The sequence below is a fragment of the Ranitomeya variabilis genome, chromosome 2 (genome assembly GCF_051348905.1).
Source record: "Ranitomeya variabilis isolate aRanVar5 chromosome 2, aRanVar5.hap1, whole genome shotgun sequence".
Classification (NCBI taxonomy): domain Eukaryota; kingdom Metazoa; phylum Chordata; class Amphibia; order Anura; family Dendrobatidae; genus Ranitomeya; species Ranitomeya variabilis.
This window is the reverse complement of record NC_135233.1, coordinates 305,368,471-305,390,255: the sequence shown is the minus strand read 5'-3', so window position 1 is coordinate 305,390,255 and position 21,785 is coordinate 305,368,471. Positions and strand designations below refer to the sequence as shown.

Genomic DNA, 21,785 nt, shown 5'->3' with positions numbered 1-21,785 from the left:
GACATGCTTGCCTGCTCGAACCTTAGGCTTCATAAAATAGCCTCAAACAGCCAAGAACTCATGGAAGCGTTCCCTTCTCAGGACCTATGTAATGGTCTCAGAGACCTGGACCTGGGGTCAGACCCCGCACCAATGCAACGCAGCCTTGGGCTTCTCTGGAATCTACAGTCAGACACTTTCACCTTTCAGGTCAACCAGGAAGAAAGGCCTTTCACACGTAGAGGCGTCCTGTCTACCATCAACAGTCTGTACGATCCCTTGGGTTTCGCAGCTCCTGTTACTATACAAGGCAAGGCCCTACTAAGAGACTTAACTAGGGAAACATCTGACTGGGATGCACCTCTGCCACCTGATAAGAGGATCCAGTGGGAAGAGTGGAAGAACTCGTTAGCGGCACTCTCCAACCTGAATGTGCCAAGACCATACGCCCCTGTGCCATCTACTGAAATACAAAGCCAAAGACTGTACGTATTTGCAGATGCTTCTGTCAAAGCGATTGCCGCTGTTGCCTACCTGAGAACTGTAGATTCCAAATGTCAGTGCCACATTGGTTTCATTATGGGAAAGGCCAAACTCGCACCACAACCAGAGCACACTATACCCAGGTTAGAGCTTTGTGCCGCCGTCCTAGCCATTGAGTTAGCAGAGTTCATCACATCCGAAATGGATATCGACCTGACACAGGCCAAGTTCTACTCGGACAGCAAAGTAGTCCTGGGATATATCCACAACGAAACCAGGCGATTCTACGTTTATGTCAATAACAGAGTGCTACGAATCAGGAGATCAGTTCATCCAAAGCAGTGGCATTACATACCCACAGACCAGAATCCTGCAGATCATGCAACTAGAGCAGTTGACGCAAGTCGACTAGGAAGCACAACGTGGCTGTCAGGACCAAAATTATTGCACATTGAGGAATGTTTTCCAGACACCTTTGAACTAGTAGGAGAGGACTCAGATGTTGAAATCCGCCCTCAGGTGTCTACACTTCATACAATGACCTCTGTCATCCAGCTTGGATCTTGCAGGTTCGACAGATTCTCAAGTTGGAAGTCACTTACTCGAGCTATTACCTGCCTGACTCATATAGCTCGCTCATTCAAGACCACCAGAACTTGTGGCACAGAAAAATGTAAAGGTTGGCATCTTTGTAAAAATACCTATGTTACCTCCGACTTAGAGTTCTCTAGAAATCACATCATCCTCACTGTTCAAAGAGAATCCTACTTTGCAGAAATCCAATGTCTTATCAACAAAGCTCCAATACCAGTGAGCAGCGTATTGAGAAAACTCGACCCATTCATCGACAACAGTGGCCTACTGAGAGTAGGAGGCCGACTCAAAGAAGCTAAGATGGGGTTTGTGGAGAAATTCCCTCTTATACTTCCTGGAAAATGTCATGTTGCCTACCTAATCGTACAACATTACCACAATCTGGTCAAGCGCCAATGGAGACAGGTACAAAGTCTTGCAAATACTTTCCGGGACAGGTGGCGCAAACAATATTTGTCTACCCTGCAGCCACGTACGAAGTGGCAATCTACTAAACCTAATCTGAACGTAGGTGACCTTGTTCTTGTGAAGGACTGTCAAATTCACCGGAACCAGTGGCCACTTGGTCTAGTTACCGCAACATTCCCGAGCAAGGACGGCAACGTCCGCAAAGTTGAACTAAGGATGACCAAAGGGAATGAACCTAAGACATTTTCCAGACCGGTATCTGAACTGGTCCTATTGTTGCCTTCGGAAATAAGGAGTAGTGACATCCGTTGATGTCAGACGGGGAGTGTTCTGTCTCCGCCATCCAAATTGTTACCTCCATTATCTGTTTGTATAATTTGCAGTTTCTCAGCCAGTATACAGGACTTGATATATTCATACCTTTATCTGTAGTGCTTTGGCTCCCTCTAGCGGTCAGAGATATGTTGACTGTTCTATTTTTCTGCTATGTATTTTTTATGTCTGATCCTCCTTTGCAATGCATTATGGTAGCTCAGCCCACATTTCCCTCCAGTTTTCATTCACTTCCTCTAGTTTGCCTTCCAGGGAAGACGCTTACACTTCATTCCCCTTGCGATTGCATTGCCGGTATGTCTTTATGTTTTTTCTCTAGATATTTCTGCTCTATATTAGCCTAGCTTAACCAGTTGCACTCCTAGTTCAGTTACTAGCCTTCTAAATGTAATGCATAATGTTTATCATGTGTAGTATGTATCGTTCTATACCATGTACTGATTCCATGTATATCATTGTTCACAGTTTCACCGCATCAATATACCACTACGTTTAATAAAGCACAGACTCAACCACAGTCTCCTTATTGGACCCGGTATAGCGGTTTAGCTGACTGGATAGCTACAATGAGCCTGCCTCATTTAGTGAGGACAGAACAGTCCAATACATAAGCTAACTACAAGTTCAGCAGTTTGACATTGGGATTCTGCCATTACATTTTCTGAGGCAGAAAAAAAATTAAGTAAATGCTTCCTTTCGTGGTGTTTTTTTCAGACATGCTGTGTTTTTAATAAAATGCAAAGAACAGAAAAAAAACCCTACACTTTTAAAAGATGTTAAAGAAAAGAGAAAACAGTTTGTAATAGGTTTCGCATTTAAAACAATACAAAATAGAATTGAAAGCTGACAAACTCATTACTAGTAAATTCTCTGCTTAAATACTACCTAAATAATATTTTGACGCATCCTATTACATCAAGTTTAAGGAATTTCCTGCATCTTTTGCCAATTCTGTGTTTTTAATTGGACATAAGGAATGCATAGATTAAACCATGTGCACAACTATGAAAGACAAAGGGGCAGCATAAATAATAAATTGAATCATTTATTAAACACTTGTAAACAAATTGATATAAACAATGTATTTCCCAAAAAAGAGAGACTACAAAAATACTGTATAAAGACAAACACATGGAAAAGGACACAAGGCAAACTTGATACATATATACAAACCATGCATGAAAAGTTACCATAGGAAAGCAGGTATTAGAGAGTATAAACAAGTTTATATACCATACAATATGTACAAGGGCAATATCTAATAAAACGTGCCATACGGTTTGCAAAAATGCGTAGATCATTTGAAATTCATACTTGTACAGTCATGGCTGTTTTCTCTGACTGTGCCATTCCTGTGCTAAGCATTGGGGAATGGTTTCTAAAACTGAAAAGTGCCCGAATCATGAATATGCTTTAAATACACTTATTCCACTTACATTAAAAGAGGTTGAAAACCACAATTACATTGATAGTCTATTGTTAGGATAGGTCATCAATGTCTGATCGGCCGGGTCCGACATACGGTTTACTAGCGGTTATTGGTGTCAACGGCGGTCGACAGCCGTAAGTACTCACTTGCCGAGCTGCTCCGTCTACTTGTAGTGGCTGGGCTTGGTACTGCACATCTGCCTCCTATTCAAATCAGTAGGAGGTGGATGTGCAGTCCATGCGGCAGCCACTACAAGTAGATGGAGCAGCTCGGTACGAGAGTTCTTCTGGCCGGCGGGGGTGCCGGGTGTCGGACCCTGGCTGATCAGACATTGATGACCTATCCAAATTCCAAATGATAGGCCATCAATGTAAAAGTAGTGGACAACCGTTTTAAATAAAATGGAACTTTGCTTTAATATGAAATATTGACATTCAATAGAAGTCTTTTAGCACACAAATACTATTGAAACCAAGCACCAGTGCTCGAAGAGTAGTTCAGTGCACCGACCTACTTATCTTCCTTTTATCTTCATCCTTCTATGGCTTCTGTAAAGCTAGAACTGTCAATCAAAGAAGGGGGACATGGTGAGAGGAATAATAAGTGGGAAGGGGCACTCAACTGTTTGGAAACACCAAGGATGCACCAAGCCTCTGTGCTTGGTTTGGTCAATTGGTGCTGTTAGGCTTCTTTTAAGAAACTTGTATGACTTTTAATATAAAGCATGTTTTATTTTGTTAAATGGTGCCACTCTTGTTCCGTATCCAGTTTTGCGCCATTCACATAATGCCTGTGTGCAAAAAATGATGTATATTTAAGAAAAAAAAGATGACAACTATTTTTTCAAATCTCATTTCACCCTTTATAATCCAGCATCCATTTAGGAGACTCTTAGAAGTCAAAGTACTTTATGTGCGCAGAGGGTATATTGGCAATGGATTTTCCTCAAAGAAAAACTGCTGTATCAACATTGTAAATGAGATTTTCCATATTCTAATCCACATGTCACGAAGAAAATCCTCAACGTAAATTGACCTGCACTGCAGAATTGAGATCAGATGGAGTTCAGCTTTTGCAATGCAAAACCACAGCATTGTGTCAAATAAATCGTCGATGTATCACTCGCAGTCTGATTGTCAAAAGTGAACTTCTTTTAAGAAGGGATGAAAAGTTTAAACTACAGTTTTAGTTGCACTGTTCTATTAAATGCTATTAGAATACTCGGCACCTAAATTACAATGTGGCTTTATGTAGATTGCTGGTGGTTACACGTTCAATTTTGCAATGATCGTCATTATGATTGTAAGCATTCTATGAAGAATATCTACAAAAAAAACCTACGCTAAATTCCATCCAATGCATCAAGCTTGTTTTCAATCCAGCCAGCTGTGCGAAAGTCTATGATAAATGTAACCAGAAAATGTACTCCATGTTTGTTCTATTCACAATTTGTTATTTGACCAAGTTAAAAAGCAACTTAATTTTCTAAAGGCTTTTACTTACTGTTAAGACTCAAGAAATTAAAAGCATTAATTCAAAAAGATTGTATCATTAAAAAATATATATAATTTTGTAAATTATAGATGAACATGTTGGTTAAAAATATTATAAAGAAAAATCCAATCAGATCAAACCACATAACCAGGTAGGCCTTACACAAAAGGTAACGCAATGGGATGTCTAAGGTCTTTTCACACTACCATTTTTCTCTACATTTCTTTTTGCAAGTTTTCTGGCATTCTTTGTTAGTTACAATAACCATTCTTGAGCATCCTTTCTTGACTCTGTTATTCCTCCTAGAAATGTAGAATATGTTGACATCCATTCCCCTTGTCAAATGGATGTATTATCTCTACACAATCTGGCAATGAACGGAGCGTGTCAGTCTGTGTAGAGTCATATCCCCAACCTTGCAACAGCTAGTTGTTAGTTTATTAATACATTTTTATGAGTAATAACAGAGGAATTATCCTATAGAATACAATAATTTATTAAAAAAGAAAATGTCAGAAGAGGTCACTGGCTTGGTCAGTAGTTGGCATCAGTTACAGTCCATTCCATGGAGACAAAGAATAATACTCTGATATTCTACCAAAAAGTTGAAGCCTTCTATATTTATCCATTGAAAATAAAAAAAAGTCAGTAGTGCTTAGGGCTGGATCTACGCGACTGGGTAATGCTAGACCACTGTCTGCAACAGCCTCAACTGATCATGTTTATCAAGATGATTATGGACCCTCCAAGCCCAGTAAGCCCTGGTAATTGCCTGTTTCACATAACATCTTAATAGTGCTTTATTTTTTAGAACATTCTTGGGTTTTAACAGGAGATAAAAGTCAAGCAGCAGTGAAAAGTTTTGTAGAGTGCCAAAAAATACAACTTGTCAATATGACCTATCAAAAAATGAATTTAGGTGGGGATCCACTTTAGAAAAATTACCAAAAAAATATACAAATCGACACTTAATGCAGTGTACCCTCTAAGTTGGGTCTCCGAGGACCCACCTCACAGTTTCAGCTATTTCAGAATAGCCAACAACAAATATAGTGCATACGACCAATAAGCCATGAACATCATTCTAGAAGATATTATTTCTGACCACCGCCTTTAATCTCTACATGCCACACTGGTATACAACAATGACTACTTGCACCAACATTTCTTAACATGAAGTGGCCTACAACATTCCCCACATCTGTTTTCATTTGCACTTGCTCGAAAATATTACATGGAAAACAAAGAAAAATAATCATACATTAAAGATTAATCTAGCCTGGTCAATTCCCTAGAATGAAAATATAACTTCCTCTAAGCCCTTTTGGAGTAAAAAAAAAAAAACAAAAAAACCAGGTGTAAAAATAAGAAATACTGGTTTCCTTATGTCAACGTCGAGAACGTGGATACATTCAGAACAATGATCATTGTCCGAGGTTTTATCACAGATAATTAAGACACGGAATAGACTTGTATTTATTATTGCTGAACAATTTGGGGCATCTCACTCCACGCTTTCGCCTTCTTCTTGGCAAGTGAAAACCATGGTGGCTCGTCTGGGTTTTGTGGTTGTGTAGGGCGAGTGATCTTCTCAGAATCTGGTTGTGCCTCCTCTGGTGCAGCTGTGAGCAAACAAAAAAGTCTGAATTTATATATTTACTAGCTGTACTACCCGGCTTCGCCCGGGTTAATGACTGCTGTTAGCAAAATAGAATGTGTTAACAAAAATTTATTCTGCACACAAAAACCACAAAACAAATAGATAGAAATGTAATTATTAAAAGGCAAAAACTAAGCAAATAGAAGCATTTCACAACATATATTAGCTTTGTTATACTGAGAATGTCTTTGTTGCCTATATTAACCAATCAGAGCTCAGGTTAATTAACTGTAGCAAAATAGAAGCTGAGCTGTGATTGGTTGCTATTGGCAGCCTGATAAATCCCCAGCCAACAGGAAGCCCTCCCCCCTGGCAGTATATATTAGCTCACACATACACATAATAGACAGGTCATGTGACTGACAGCTGCCGTATTTCCTATATGGTACATTTGTTGCTCTTGTAGTTTGCTTATTAATCAGATTTTTATTTTTGAAGGACAATACCAGACTTGTGTGTGTTTTAGGGCGAGTTTTATGTGTCAAGTTGTGTGTGTTGAGTTGCGTGTGGCGACATGCATGTAGCGACTTTTGTGAGATGAGTTTTGTGTGGCGACATGCGTGTAGCAACATTTTGTGTGTTGAGTTGCATGTGACAGGTTAGTGTAGCAAGTTGTGTGCAGCAAGATTTGTGCATGGCGAGTTTTGCGCGTGGCGAGTTTTATGTGTGGTGCATTTTGAGTATGTGCAAGTTTTGTGTGAGGCAACTTTTGCATGTGGTGCAACTTTTGTACATGTGGCAATTTTTCTGTGTGTGCAAGTTTTGCATGAGGTGAGTTTTCCATGAGGTGAGTTTTGCACGTGTGGCGAGTTTTGCGTGAGCCTAGTTTTGCATATGGCGAGTTTTGCATGTAGCGAGTTTTGAGTGGTGACTTTTGTGTTTCGACTTTTATGTGGCGAGGTTGGTGTGTGTGTGTGGTGAAATGTGTGCTGAGGGTGGTATATGTGTTCAAGCACGTGGTAGTGTGTGGCGCATTTTGTGTTTGTGTTCATATCCCCGTGTGTGGTGAGTATCCCATGTCGGGGCCCCACCTTAGCAACTGTACGGTATATACTCTTTGTCGCCATCGCTCTCATTCTTTAAGTCCTCATTGTTCACATCTGGCAGCTGTCAATTTTCCTCCAACACTTTTCCCTTCACTTTTTCCCCATTATGTAGATAGGAGCAAAATTGTTTGGTGAATTGGAACGCGCGGGGTTAAAATTTCACCTCACAACATAGCCTATGACGCTCTCGGGGTCCAGACGTGTGACTGTGCAAAATTTTGTGGCTGTAGCTGCGACGGTACAGATGCCAATCCCGGACATACACACATACATACATACACACATTCAGCTTTATATATTAGATATACCTGTATGTAATCTCCTGTATATAGTATATACCTGTGTGTCATCTCACCTATATATAGTATATATCTGTGTGTCATCTCCTGTATATAGTATATACCTGTATGTCATCTCCTCCTATACATAGCATATACCTGTGTCATCTCCTCCTGTATATACTATATACCTGTAGGTAATCTGCTCCTGTATATAGTATATACCTGTGTGTCATCTCCTCCTGTATATAGTATATACCTGTATGTCATCTCCTCCTGTATGTAGTATGTACCTGTATGTCATCTCCTCCTCTATATAGTATATACCTGTGTGTCATCTCTCCTGTATATAGTATATATCTGTGTGTCATCTCCTCCTGTATATAGTATATACCTGTGTGTCATCTCCTGTATATAGTATATAGCTGTATGCCATCTCCTCCTGTATTAGCCCTCGTTCACACGTTATTTGGTCAGTATTTTTACCTCAGTATTTGTAAGCTAAAATGGCAGCCTGATAAATCCCCAGCCAACAGTAAGCCCACCCCCTGGCAGTATATATTAGCTCACACATACACATAATAGACTGGTCATGTGACTGACAGCTGCCGGATTCCTATATGGTACATTTGTTGCTCTTGTAGTTTGTCTGCTTATTAATCAGATTTTTATTTTTGAAGGATACCAGACTTGTGTGTGTTTTAGGGCGAGTTTCGTGTGTCAAGTTGTGTGTGTTGAGTTGCGTGTGGCGACATGCATGTAGGGACTTTTGTGAGATGAGTTTTGTGTGGCGACATGCGTGTAGCAACTTTTTGTGTGTCGAGTTGCATGTGACAGGTTAGTGTAGCAAGTTGTGTGCAGCAAGTTTTGCGCATGGCGAGTTTTGCGCGTGGCGAGTTTTATGTGTGGTGCCTTTTGAGTATGTGCAAGTTTTGTGTGAGGCAACTTTTGCATGTGTTGCAACTTTTGTGCATGTGGCAATTTTTCTGCGTGTGGCAATTTTTCTGCGTGTGCAAGTTTTGCGTGTGGCGAGTTTTGCACGTGTGGCGAGTTTTGCATGTGGAGAGTTTTGCGCGTGGCGAGTTTTGAGCGGCGACTTTTGTGTTTCTACTTTTATGTGGCGAGGTTGGTGTATGTGTGGTGAAATGTGCACTGAGGGTGGTATATGTGTTCGAGCACGTGGTAGTGTGTGGCGCATTTTGTGTGTGTGTTCATATCCCCGTGGTGGTGTGATTATCCCATGTTGGGGCCCCACCTTAGCAACTGTACAGTATATACTCTTTGGTGCCATCGCTGTCATTCTTTAAGTCCCCCTTGTTCACATCTGGCAGCTGTTAATTTGCCTCCAACACTTTTCCTTTCATTTTTTCCCCATTATGTAGATAGGGGCAAAATTGTTTGGTGACTTGGAAAGCGCGGGGTTAAAATTTCACCTCACAATATAGCTTTGACGCTCTCAGGGTCCAGACGTGTGACTGTGCAAAATTTTGTGCCTGTAGCTGCGACGCCTCCAACACTTTTCCTTTCACTTTTTCCCCATTATGTAGATAGGGGCAAAATTGTTTGGTGAATTGGAAAGCGCGGGGTTAAAATTTCACCTCACAACATAGCCTATGACGCTCTCGGGGTCCAGACGTGTGACTGTGCAAAATTTTGTGGCTGTAGCTGCTACGGTTCAGATGCCAATCCCGGACATACATACATACATACATACATACACACACACACACATTCAGCTTTATATATTAGATGAAGGAAACATAACTACCCTTATAAAAACAATTCTAATTATTTTTATATTAATATAATTATTATTTTGCCTCAGTTGCATTTGGAATAGATTATCAAGGTTAAGCATAGTGGCATTGCTCACTGGAAAGCCGCTCCCCATACACTGCACTATCGGACACTAAGTGTTTGTATGGTACTATTGCTTGTTCCCTTCACATAACCTGCAGCACTAAACACAGCCACAACAATATGGATGTCACTGTACCAGGTACTGCAGTGAAGGGGGCGCTGCTGCTCCCCTGATCTACTGATTAGGACGTTCCAGAAAATAATTAAGCAAAGGTTGCAAGAATATGTCCAAAAACAAAGATTTTTCTTTTACTTGATATTCTTATAAAGATGTCACATATATAAACGGATAGGAAAAGGATATTTTATGCTGCATAATTATACTATATATATGGTAAATTGGTTTCTCCAAATTCTTCTAAGTTAAACTAATTGAAAAAAAAAGAATTAATTTAGGTCACACTTTACAGATTAAAATGTTCCTCTGACATATTTGTATTGTTATTTCAAACACACAATATTAATAATTAGTAAAAAAAAAAAAAAAAATAGGGCTAAAGGAGCGCAAATAGGGTCTTATCCAACAAACAATTAAAATAATTTACCTGATTCATAAATGTATGCGTTTTGAAACGTTGTTCAGCTGCTGGATCCATGGGTTGTCAAACCAATGAACTGAAGATATGCAAAATTTGTGGATTGTTTACGCCCTACCTATTATTGAAGACGTAAATTACCAAGAATTATTAAACAGGCGGGTTTACTTGACGAGTAACACTTCAAAACGTGTCGAGTAAAAGCGAATGCTTAATAGTGATGAGCGAATATACCTGTTACTCGAGATTTCTTGAGCATGCTCGGGGGTCCTCCGAGTATTTTTTAGTGCTCAGAGATTTAGTTTTTCTTGCTGCAGCTGAATGATTTACATCCGTTAGCCACTTTGATTACATGTGGGGATTCCCTAGCAACCAGGCAACCCCCACATGTACTTATGCTGGCTAACAGATGTAAATCATTCAGCTGCAGCAAGAAAAACTAAATCTCTGAGCACTAAAAAATACTCTGAGGACCCCCGAGCATGCTCGAGAAATCTCGAGTAACAAGTATATTCGCTCATCACTAATGCTTAATAATTCTTAGTAACTAACGTCTTCAATAATAGGAAGGGCAGAAACAATCCACAAAATTTTCCATACCATCAATTAATAATTCAGTTCATAATATTGAGGTCCAGATACACAACAAAACAGTATAAAGTCAGATTCTGTGCAATACCTGGACTGTTGGCAGCGGTTTGCTCAGTCCTCTTTGCTTCTACTTCCTGTGGACTTGTGACTAGATTTTTTTGCTGGATACATTCAGTTCCCTGGAAAATGAGCACAAAGTTGTAATAACACAATTCTTTCTAGATATTATAAGGTGATGGCCGGGGTACAGCAGGCATCCTCTGTATGAGACTGGTAGAAGACATTGGAGCAGATTTATATATTTTTGACAATTTTGTCACCCCTCCTGCAGTTGTTTTGAAAAAACAAAAACAGTCTTACTCACCCTCCCCGGATTTAGCGCTTTGTCTCTGCCACTGCACCCAGTGTGTTATTGTCTGCAGTGCCCTCTTCATGTCATCAGAACTGCAGCCAATAACTGATCTGTGGCTGTGAGTGGTCCAGGTCATCAACTCTAGCAGAGATGTTGAGCTGAGCAAATGGCTGCTGACGTGACGTCACAACTGGAGGCAATAACAGACGCCAGAAGCACCAGCGGAGATTCAGGGTTGGACCCATAGAATGATGAGAAAAGTGCAGGTTTGTTTTTGTTTTTTAAAGAAAATAAAACAAACTGTGGCCAGGGATAGTGTTTTTCCGGAAACAGAAAATCCCTTTAATACATCGATTCGTATTTATGAAGCCTCTGCATCCTATTTTGTCATCTTCTCACAAATACTCGGAGATCACCCGAGCAGGCTCAGGAAAACCCGAGCAACGAGTATACTCGCTCATCACTAATCGCAGTCCAAATATACTGCTGGAGGTGAGAAAGATCCCCAAGGGCTAGGAATTATGCATGAGGCCATTATAAGAGTCGCCCTTATACTCCGACTAAAGGTACCTACTACTGGAAGGGTGGGGCATGGTCAGTGTCAGATTGGGCTGCCTACGGCCCACCAGTAACAGATTCCGGGGGATCACTGTTCAGCTGGATTACCCTCATTCATAAATCTAGCATTTTGTTAAATCAATGACGAGATGCTGCCTTTGTACATAGTGAATTAAAGGGAACCTGTCACCCCGTTTTTTCGGTATGAGATAAAAATACTGTTAAATAGGGCCTGAGCTGAGCATTACAATAGTGTAGTTTGTGGACCCCGATTCCCCACCTATGCTGCCGAAATACGTTACCAAAGTAGTCGTTTTCGCCTGTCAATCAGGCTGGTCTGGTCAAAAGGGCGTGGTGTCTTCCCCCATATTTTGCGTAGTTTTCCGTTGGTGGCGTAGTGGTGTGCGCATGCCCAAGGTCCGGAATCCTCTGCCAGGGTATTTAAAAGAGCGCGCTGTTCGTTATTTCATTGGTGATCGGTGGGAGCAGCCATCTTCCTTTGGCCGCGCGTGCGCAGAAGCGGCGCTCTGCTGGCCGCGGCGCTCTGCTGGCCGCGGCTTCAGGAAAATGGCCGCGGGATGCCGCGCGTGCACAGATGGATATCGCGGAGGCCATTTTCCTGAAGCCGCGGCCAGCAGAGCGCCGCGGCCAGCAGAGCGCCGCTTCTGCGCACGCGCGGCCAAAGGAAGATGGCCGCGCCCACCGATCACCAATGAAATAAGGAACAGCGCGCTCTTAAATACCCTGGCAGAGGATTCCGGACCTTGGGCATGCGCACACCACTACGCCACCAACGGAAAACTACGCAAAATCTGGGGGAAGACACCACGCCCTTTTGACCTGACCAGCCTGATTGACAGGCGAAAACGACTACTTTGGTAACGTATTTCGGCAGCATAGGTGGGGAATCGGGGTCCACAAACTACACTATTGTAATGCACAGCTCAGGCCCTATTTAACAGTATTTTTATCTCATACCGAAAAAACGGGGTGACAGGTTCCCTTTAAGTGTACACTCCTGCACAGGGGCCCACCGGGGCATTCAGCAGTTCTCCTGTGGGCCAGTCCAAGCCTGGACATGGGTGGCCAATAGTGTGTGTCCTTTTGAGTTCTTCGAGGACGGTGAGGCCATAGTCATGGCATCAGGAGGGACGACAACTGATGACTATCAGGGTAATTGCTAGGGACATGGAGTGTATGTAGGGCACTTTGACATGAAACGACCTTCCATGTAAGGGGACATTGTAGAAGTTTTGATGTCAGTGACATAGTTAAGATATATATCTCTTAAAAGGACTCAGAATGGGCTGCATTGCCACAGATCGAGACCTGCCAGGTAGTGACATCACAAACTGGATCAGTCCCTATAAATTAATCTTGAGGAGGTCACTACCAACTTCATAAATGGGATTGTCCACAGATATGATGAATCTCATTTATTGAACCAGTGCATATGACATCATACAAGCGATATCACATGGATGACTATATTTTATACGGTTTTACTTCTACATCTAAATAAATGTAGATGGAACAGTATAGATGGTTCAGAGTTTTAAAGTAATGGATGGTAATAAGGATTCTTCGTAAAGCACTGACTTTTCTTTGCAGAAAGTTTGAAAAATAAAATGCATTCTGGCAAAGACTACAACAAAATATCTTGAATTCCCTACCTCAACTTTCTCATTTTCGGCTGTGCTACTTTGCTCTCTGGCAAGCGGATGCTCCTGAAACCCTTTTTGTTTCAACTTTGCCATTGTAATCCATGCAGGTTCTAAAAAGAAAATTATGATTACGGTACATATTCATTTTTATACATTATATGTGTAGAGGACTGTATACCAATTCAGACAAATTAAATATTCCCCAATAACTGAACCCTCGGTATAAACTATAATAATCCCATATTATCAGAATATTAATGATTGAACCAACATCCTTCTCATGCCATCACTAACCAAACCAGACTTGTAGAGTCAAGGAACAGTAAAATCTAGAGCGAGAAATCAGATTGAGTTCACCCTTTTCTGCTTTACTTCAAAAATTCCATTAAACGGCTTATAGGTTACTACACTCTATTTTATACCCATTTTAATATACACATTTTGTATACAGTCCAATTAATCGAATGGTTAAAGATGTACCAGAGTTTTCTTGTGGTGAAGGATCTTCTGCTTTTGATTTTGCCTGAATTTTAATTTCTGTAGTGGATTTATCCTCGTTAGTGGGAGAGATTTTCGTAATTTGTGCACAGTCTGTGTTAACTTGTGTCTTTTTAGGGCTTTGCATGTTTCTCTCTGAAGGTAAGGATGAGTTATCCCCAGAAGATATGCCTTGTTTGGAAGACATTTCTTGATAGTCGTCACTATACTTTATAGAAGATGAAGTCCGTCTAAGCCGGATACCAAAGTGAGCAGAAGATTCCTCTTTGTCTTTTTGAACATTATTCTTCTTACTATTACTTTGTACTACAGACTCCTCTGCACCATCAAAAGATTCAGACCTGTCCATATTAACTATCATATTCTTGATGAAGGGACTATCTTTGATACTAGATCCACTTGGAAGTGCTCTTTGCCATGCTGGGGTTACAGTAAACCTTACTGGTTTTGCAGATCCTTTAACGTTACTCTCAAGATTTGACTCTGCTGCTTTAATTACTTTGACTATTGCTATGGAAGTTTCACTGTTTGAAAGAAGACCAACATCAGGCACAACGGTGGAGACATCTGTGTAGCAAGAGTCATTGGCATTTATTATTATAGTAGGTGCCTTGCTATCATTTACACTAACAACATCTGAATGTTCTTTATCGTTACCTTCAGTATTACTCAGATCAATGGTTTTTGGTTCTTGTTCGGAAGGCGAGTGCTCAATCTTCCCTTCATTAGTTTCAACCAGTTGATCAGACACTTCTAGGAGAAGTTCTGCATTTTGTAATATTGTACCAGGATGCTCTTTGTCATTAGTTTCATACGAATCAACATCTTCAAGAGAAACCTGAACCGCTTGAACTTCCTCATCCTTTATCATGGGAGTGACTGGTTCTAGTGACAACACGCAGTCTTGTAAGGACTCACCTTCAACCAAGTCACTTTCCATCACATTTAATAAATCTTTTTCTATACTTGATAAAGAATGCAATGGGCATGGCAAAGTCTTATCTATTATTTCCCTCACTGCAACGGCTTCTGCTTTTTCTAGGTTTGGCTGGTAATTTCCTAATGCTCGACAAACTAGGACTTGGCTGGTGTTTAAATTGGGATTTTCTATTTGAACAATGTTATTTTCAGGAGAATCAACATGATGGAGTTCAGAAGGTTTAACCATATCTATGATCTCATTATTTTCATGGCTAGGTTGGAAATCACAAGTTTCTGATGATGTAATAACTTCGTCCCTTTTTGAATCTTCTGCAGATGCATCGATCTGATTTTCTGTAGACATGCGACTTCCATCCACATCAGTTTCACTACATACTTCTTCATTCTGAAATGACAATGTTTGGTTCTCAAGCAGAGCGGCTTCCAAAAGCAAATGTGCATTGGAATTTTTGGAATTCATTTGCGATACATCCGTTTGTAGGTCACAAACAGAGACAATTGTATCTTCATTTGGTTTTTGCAGTAGAACATCTAAGATAACAAAAATGAAATACAAATGGTTAGGATAGTTGGGTTTTCTTTCCTGATTAAGGACAATCTACATCTCTAGTAGTTGGGCTTGCCTTCCTCAACTGCGAATCACCATAAGTCACTGTGCTCAAGAACATACGCTAGTCATCCCAACAAGCTCCCATAAATATTATAAACCAACCAATGAGAACCTGCCATACCAGCATACATCCCCCTACAAACAGGTGAATAGAGTGTCAAGATCTGTACCTTACATAACTTTTCCTTTTCTAGCCATTCTAGTTCTGCCTTCTACTCCAAACCTTTTAAGACACCCTGGTGACAGTGACCATTGCGTCACTGCCATTTTACCTCAGGTAAGCAGCTTCATACATTGTGTGCTGCCCTTACCGAATCAGGGTATCTCAAACCTCTGGTCATTAACTAATATACAGTCTAGTGACCACAATATTTCATTGTCTGGCTGTTTTCAGTCTGCCAGTTGACTCAAGTTGTGTGGATTCTTCTGGAAATCAGTTGATATTCATATGAAAGCACACAACTTTGATGCATAAACTGTAGTCATCATTCTAATTATATAAATTCTATGATGACCATTTTAATTAAACATTAGTACTGGAACACACAACATTGCGCTTCAAATATTTTATTCTAAACTCATGTTTTTTGCTACAATTTTTCTAAAACAATAAAAATACAATACAATAATGACCGTTAACACAAGGAATATAACATTAGCAATCTTCTAGTATGAGCATAATGGATACATTTAGTTCTGTCGGTTGGCCATTTCCATGCATCATTTCATCTGGTTACTTAATTATACTTCTTGTGCCATTTTAGTAGTTCGCTTAGATTGTCAAGTCTGGTCAATCATCCAGTCCTTGAAAAATTAAACAATTGCACTCCTTTCCCAAAAACATTTGCCTACACAATTTATCACTTCTATACCATCTATCTGATCTTAACTCTTTCAAGACATGCGCAGTATATATGTGGCACAAGTTGGAAGCAGGTGTATGGAGTGGGCTCATGCAGCAAGCCCGCCCGTACCTGGCAAGCGATGGCTGAGAAATACAGCTAGGACTTGCCGCTGTCAATCTCTGACCACAGCATTTAACTAATTTAGCACGAGTGTCCTCACTTCCACCTATCGGCACGACTGTGACGTGATCGTGTGTCACCGATGGGTTGTCATGACAGACGGGAGGCAGCTGATGAACACCGTGAATGTCATTACGGAACGCCCTTGAAACTCTGCCTGTGGCCGGGCTTTAAAGGAGATGTGATTTCTGCCATATGCAGCAATGCTGAAGTATCGCAAGTGAACGGATGATCGCATCTTCAAGCCCCCCAAGAGAAGATACAAAATCAGTAAATGGTAAACTAGAAAAAAATAAAATGTTTAAAAAAAAAAAAAAATTCAAATCTAGTTCAAAGTCCGATCTATAAAAATATATATAAAAAAAAACAATTAACCCGATCTGTAAACAACATAACCTGAAAAAATTCAAGAACGCCAAAATTACGTTTTTTTTAGTTGCCACAATTTCACAAAAAATGCTGTAACAAGCTATAAAGTCACATCCATCTAAAAATGGTACTAATAAAAAAACGTTGTCTTGCCCCGCAAAAAATAAGCTAACATGCAGCTCTATCGGTTGGAAAACAAAAATGCTACAGATCTCAGAAAATGGCAACAACTCCACAAATTTTGTTTTTGCAAACTTTGGACTTTTTTTTTTTTTTCACCATTAAAATAAAAAAAACTGGACAGGTTTGGTATGGCCATAAATCGTATTTATGAGGAGAATCAGATCGCATTTTTACCGCAAAATATACAATTCCCAAGAAACAATATTCAGGACTAAAAATAAATACAAAAAATAATTGCATGATGTTTTGTAGGCTAATAGTCAAATACCTTCTATATTTTTTACTTCTTCACTTGGTGCTTCATGCTCAACAAAAACTTTGTCTGAGTCCAGGTCCTTGATTGGTTGTTGCTCTTCCGTCTTTAAAAAGAAAGATTAAAATGTACAGTTTAATCACATAAGATGTAATGTGTACAGGAGACAGGACATCTGTTGTCCACAGTCCAAGAATACTGTTTTAGTTGTCAAACTTATTTATTTTTTTTTTTTTAGACCTAGCCTATATAGACTCTTTCTGCACATATTATCTACAGGTGTATAACGGTTGCATACCATGTTATAGTTCTCTTCCTCCTTTTTCATTTGTGCTGGATTGTTGGTTTCCTTAGTATACTGTAAAATAAAGTGCAGAATTTTAATCATTTAAATTATCTGAAACCTTCCAGGACCACCACCTCTCTTTGGTCTTGGGTCACTGAAGTGAACTGCAATATTCGAAACAGCCCACTGATAAAAGTTCATGAAGGAAAGCAATCCTGTTGTTTTTTGTTTGTTTTTTTAACCTTCATTTAACCCTTCCATCTTTGTGAGGCATTTGGACCTCTGCATCAGAAAAAAATAGAACTCGTACTTATAAAAGAAAATCTAGATGCAGAGAGATTACATTTTGAAAGAAAAAAAAAAAAAAAAGTTTTGCTATAAAATTTTTTTTTTACCTGTGTTGGCTTCCCACTCATGTTTGGTGCTCTCCTTTTCTTTGGCTTAACTAAAATCTTGTGTTTTGCTGCAGAATTATCCAGGCAGGACACAGAACTCGCTGGAGATGTGAAATCTGCTAGAGTGAAATGGCTGACAGAAGAGGTAGGACACGAAGGGACATTGGAGTGCAATGGACTGGTGGGTCGTGAAGACAATTCAGAGGATTCCTACATATAGAATATAAAAAAAAAAAGCTAGTTATTAGATAAATTAATATCACAAGCAGCCTACATATTAATAGAAGGAAGAATTATACATGGAGAAATAATAAAGTTAAAATTACACTAAACATACAAAGGAATGAAGATGAAAATGTAGTATATTTGGGTCTGGGAGGTAATGCATAAATTGCATGGCTCTCTATGCAGAAATAGCAGTGGGGAAGCTTTCTGTTGCACATAGCTGCTTCCCAGGCTAAACCGTGCTAATCTGTGTCTGCACATCTCACAATTGTGTGGTGTGAATAGATTTAAAGGCATTATTCAGCCCCTCTCACTTCAAGGGTGAAATGTATTTTTATGCATTTGTATGTTGTAAAGGTATAATATCCCCCCCCCCCCAGAGCTGCAGTTAGCTGGGACAGGGTTAACTGAAGTGGCCAGCCCAGTTGGGAGGGGGAACTGAGTGTCCACGACAGAGGCAGGAAGTGACAGTTTGTCAATGCGAAGGCAGCAGTGAACGCAGCAGGACTTTTGGGCTGCTAGGGACAACGTGAGACTAATATTCGGGGCAGTGGATTGCCGCAAATACCCTTCTGTGTGATTCAGTCTAATGGCCAAGGGCAATCTCGAGATGGACGTCGCGGGCAAGGGGCACACAACTTGTGAAGCTACAGGAAAAGATGGACTCAGACCACATGGGGCAGAAGGTATCGCAATTAGTGATGAGCGAGTATACTCGTTCCTTGGGTTTTTCCCGAGCATGCTCGGGTGGTCTCCGAGTATTTGTTAGTGCTCGGAGATTTAGTTTTTGTCAACGCAGCTGCATGATTTACGGCTGCTAGCCAGCCTGAGTACATGTGGGGGTTGCCAGGTTGCTAGGGAATCCCCCCATATATTCAAGCTGTCTAGCAGCCGCAAATCATGCAGCTGTGTCAACAAAAACTAAATCTCCGAGCAGTCACAAATACTCAGATCACCTGAGCAAGCTCGGGAAAACCCAAGCAACGAGTATACTCGCTCATCACTAATCGTAATCCAAATATACTGCTGGAGGTGAGGAAGATCCCCAAGGGCTAGGAAAGCCAGAGAGGGGGATATGCCACCTATCCCGAGGACCAGGGATATAGTTGTATCTGCACACGGAGAGAAGTGGTGTTACTGTTGCTTGCAGATAATGTGCATCCTTCCTGTTCTAGTTCATAGGACAGCTGTGCTGGCTGTGCACATGACCTGGAAGCAGTCGACAAACATCGTCAATGCCTCCCACATCCCATTGCGAAAGTGAAAGGCGTTGGATAACATCTTTTAACACTGGGCATAATTAAATGGGGATAAAAAAAAAATGTACTGTGGTACCTATCCTTTTTGATAACATTGACATGAAAAAAAGGACAGATTGTGGTTTTTGTTTTTTTTGTATTGTTTTCCCCATTTGACAGGTTTTCCACTTTTAGGGTTTTGACCTATTGGCCATCATTGTGCTAAAATAATAAAATTATATGGTTCTCAGCCTCCGTTGGTCCAAAGCAGGCAGAAGCTGTAGTTGTGATTGTGAGGTCACTGCTGCATCTAACACACACATACCAGAGATGTGGCAGAGCAAACACTCAACCTAGGTAGCGTGAATTCCATCTCATTTTATGGTTTTAAAATAATATTTTTTTTTTATATATATCACCAACATATTCCGCAGGGCTTTACAGTTTAAGAGCTCATACACAAGTCATAAGGAACAACGTTCAAAATAATACATTAAAGCAAAATAAGACGTTGCTGCTGGCCAATAGAGGCCAAACATTTAAAACTAGAAAACTTGAGAGAAAAAAAAATTATCAGGAAATTTAAGTACGGTAATCTCGTGTTTGAAATGGGGTGCTCCCTTCTAGCATCTATTGCATCACCAGGATTTCATAACAAGTAAATGTTATACATTCAGAACTAGATAAAAAATAATTAAACTTTGAAAAGGTTTATGCAGACTGAACTAGTTCTCCTAAATCAGGTGACCACCATTAGCTTAGCAGACCCCAATAAATGAAACTCTACTGCTAGGAGAAGTTACATCCAAGCATATAGTTCCCTGTAGAGTGGAATATAGTATAAGAAATGACAGTAATAGTATAAGATGTAAACAGGCGTAATTATTTGTATATTGGGATTTTCTGTCCAGTTAAATTGTAGTAATTAAAACCAAAAAACAACTCATTAAAAACACACAGGAACTAACCACCTGTTCATTTTATGAGAAAACTAAAAACATAGGAATTGTAATAATTAAATAACACTTTCCGGTCTGTAAAACTGAAAATAATTACTGGATTAAGCATTAGTGTCAGGACTGAAATGTAGAAGTCCTCATTACAGATAATACAGAGCGAGTGAGGAAGGTTGAAAGTCAAAAAATGATTAAATACGCTGTTCAACATTCCTACGGTTGTATAGAGTGACATGTTGATACTTCTTGGATCCCAGTCAGACGCCTCTCACTCAGCCAAGCCAGATCTCCACTTTGCACTGACGAGGGGCAGTACCCCGAAACACAGTGTCTGCAAATCGAGATTCTGGTTTGTTTTTTATCCCAAGTCATGTGACAAGGCTCGTTAAAGGGTCGACATTGACTGTTAGGATTGAACAACCCCTTATAGTTAGCTCAGTAAGACGTGACCACAATGTGAACAATGCTGTATATTAGTCACCTTATACTGTATAACTGCTCGGTTTCTTGCTGCTAGGACAAGACAACGCTATTTCAGGCACACAGTCATATGATAATCCAGCCAGAACAAGGGCATTTAATTACTTGTCAAGAAGTGAACAGAACAGGAAAGTGATTATTAGTGTTTTACATTTTGTAAGAATCGACATAATCTGCAAAGAACATCTGGCCGCCGTTTAACATTTGTGTTGAGTTACTACGTGCCATTAATCTTCCTTCTTTCCAGAATTATCCATAAGACACTCCGCATGAACCATCTGCCTGATAATTGTGTCTAAATGGTGCTTAATCACAAGCTGGGCATCCACTTATTATGGATAACTTCATAAAACTGGAATTCCGAGGCCAGGCCAAAAGATGTATATAAGAACCCATCATAACCCACAATTACGGAGTGGAGTTGTATTACTCCCTATGCTGTATATTTTTCTTCTGGCCTGGTACAAAACCAGATTATAAGCATTGAACTGCAAATGGTGACTTTGGATTTACGCTTACTAAACCATATGACTAAAATAGATCTGTAATATGCACTGTGGCACAACAACGCCTGGCATGTGTGTTTCATGTATTCATCTATGAACAGTAAATTTATGAAAAAGCAATTCACAAATGTTTATGCCAAATACTATATATTTAGCAGGGGATGCGTCCACACCCCTGATACACTTTTGCATTCATTTTTTTGGTATATTTTTAGGGCTTGTCTCACCGTAGACCACCTTTTTAATGGGGTTGTCCACTACTAGGACAACCCCTTCTTCATCTAAATGTTTGGCCCCGATAAAATAAAAAAAGCTTATACTCAAGTCCCGTGTCAGTGCTGTTCTAGCAGTGTCGGCACTCGCTCGCCCCGCGGCTCTCGTGTGATTGCATGACATGTGGTGCCCGACACCCAATCAGCCCTGGCGTCACTGTCCCTGCCTTCATATGACGAACATGAAAAGGAAGTCAGATCAGCTGTGGCCCTGGCCTCCTCTTCATGTTCAATTCGACAGATGGCAGGGACAGTGATGTCAGCGCCGATTGGGTGCCAGGC

General features: G+C 40.3%; 1 protein-coding gene across 4 annotated transcripts in view; it reads right to left on the bottom strand.

Annotated features, from left to right (window-relative positions):
* Positions 1-2,825: 2,825 nt before the first annotated feature.
* Positions 2,826-21,785, bottom strand: part of KIAA1210 (KIAA1210 ortholog) — a 130,710-nt gene continuing 111,750 nt past the window's right edge. For all 4 annotated transcript variants that reach the window (XM_077285196.1, XM_077285198.1, XM_077285195.1 and 1 more), the window contains exons 7-13: positions 17,827-18,036; positions 17,444-17,503; positions 17,161-17,251; positions 13,746-15,236; positions 13,275-13,375; positions 10,780-10,870; positions 2,826-6,342 (exon numbers count right to left, since the gene is read on the bottom strand). In XM_077285196.1, the coding sequence (XP_077141311.1) occupies positions 6,200-6,342; positions 10,780-10,870; positions 13,275-13,375; positions 13,746-15,236; positions 17,161-17,251; positions 17,444-17,503; positions 17,827-18,036 (2,187 nt within the window). In that variant the 3' untranslated portion in view covers positions 2,826-6,199. The remainder of the gene's footprint in view (positions 6,343-10,779; positions 10,871-13,274; positions 13,376-13,745; positions 15,237-17,160; positions 17,252-17,443; positions 17,504-17,826; positions 18,037-21,785) is intronic.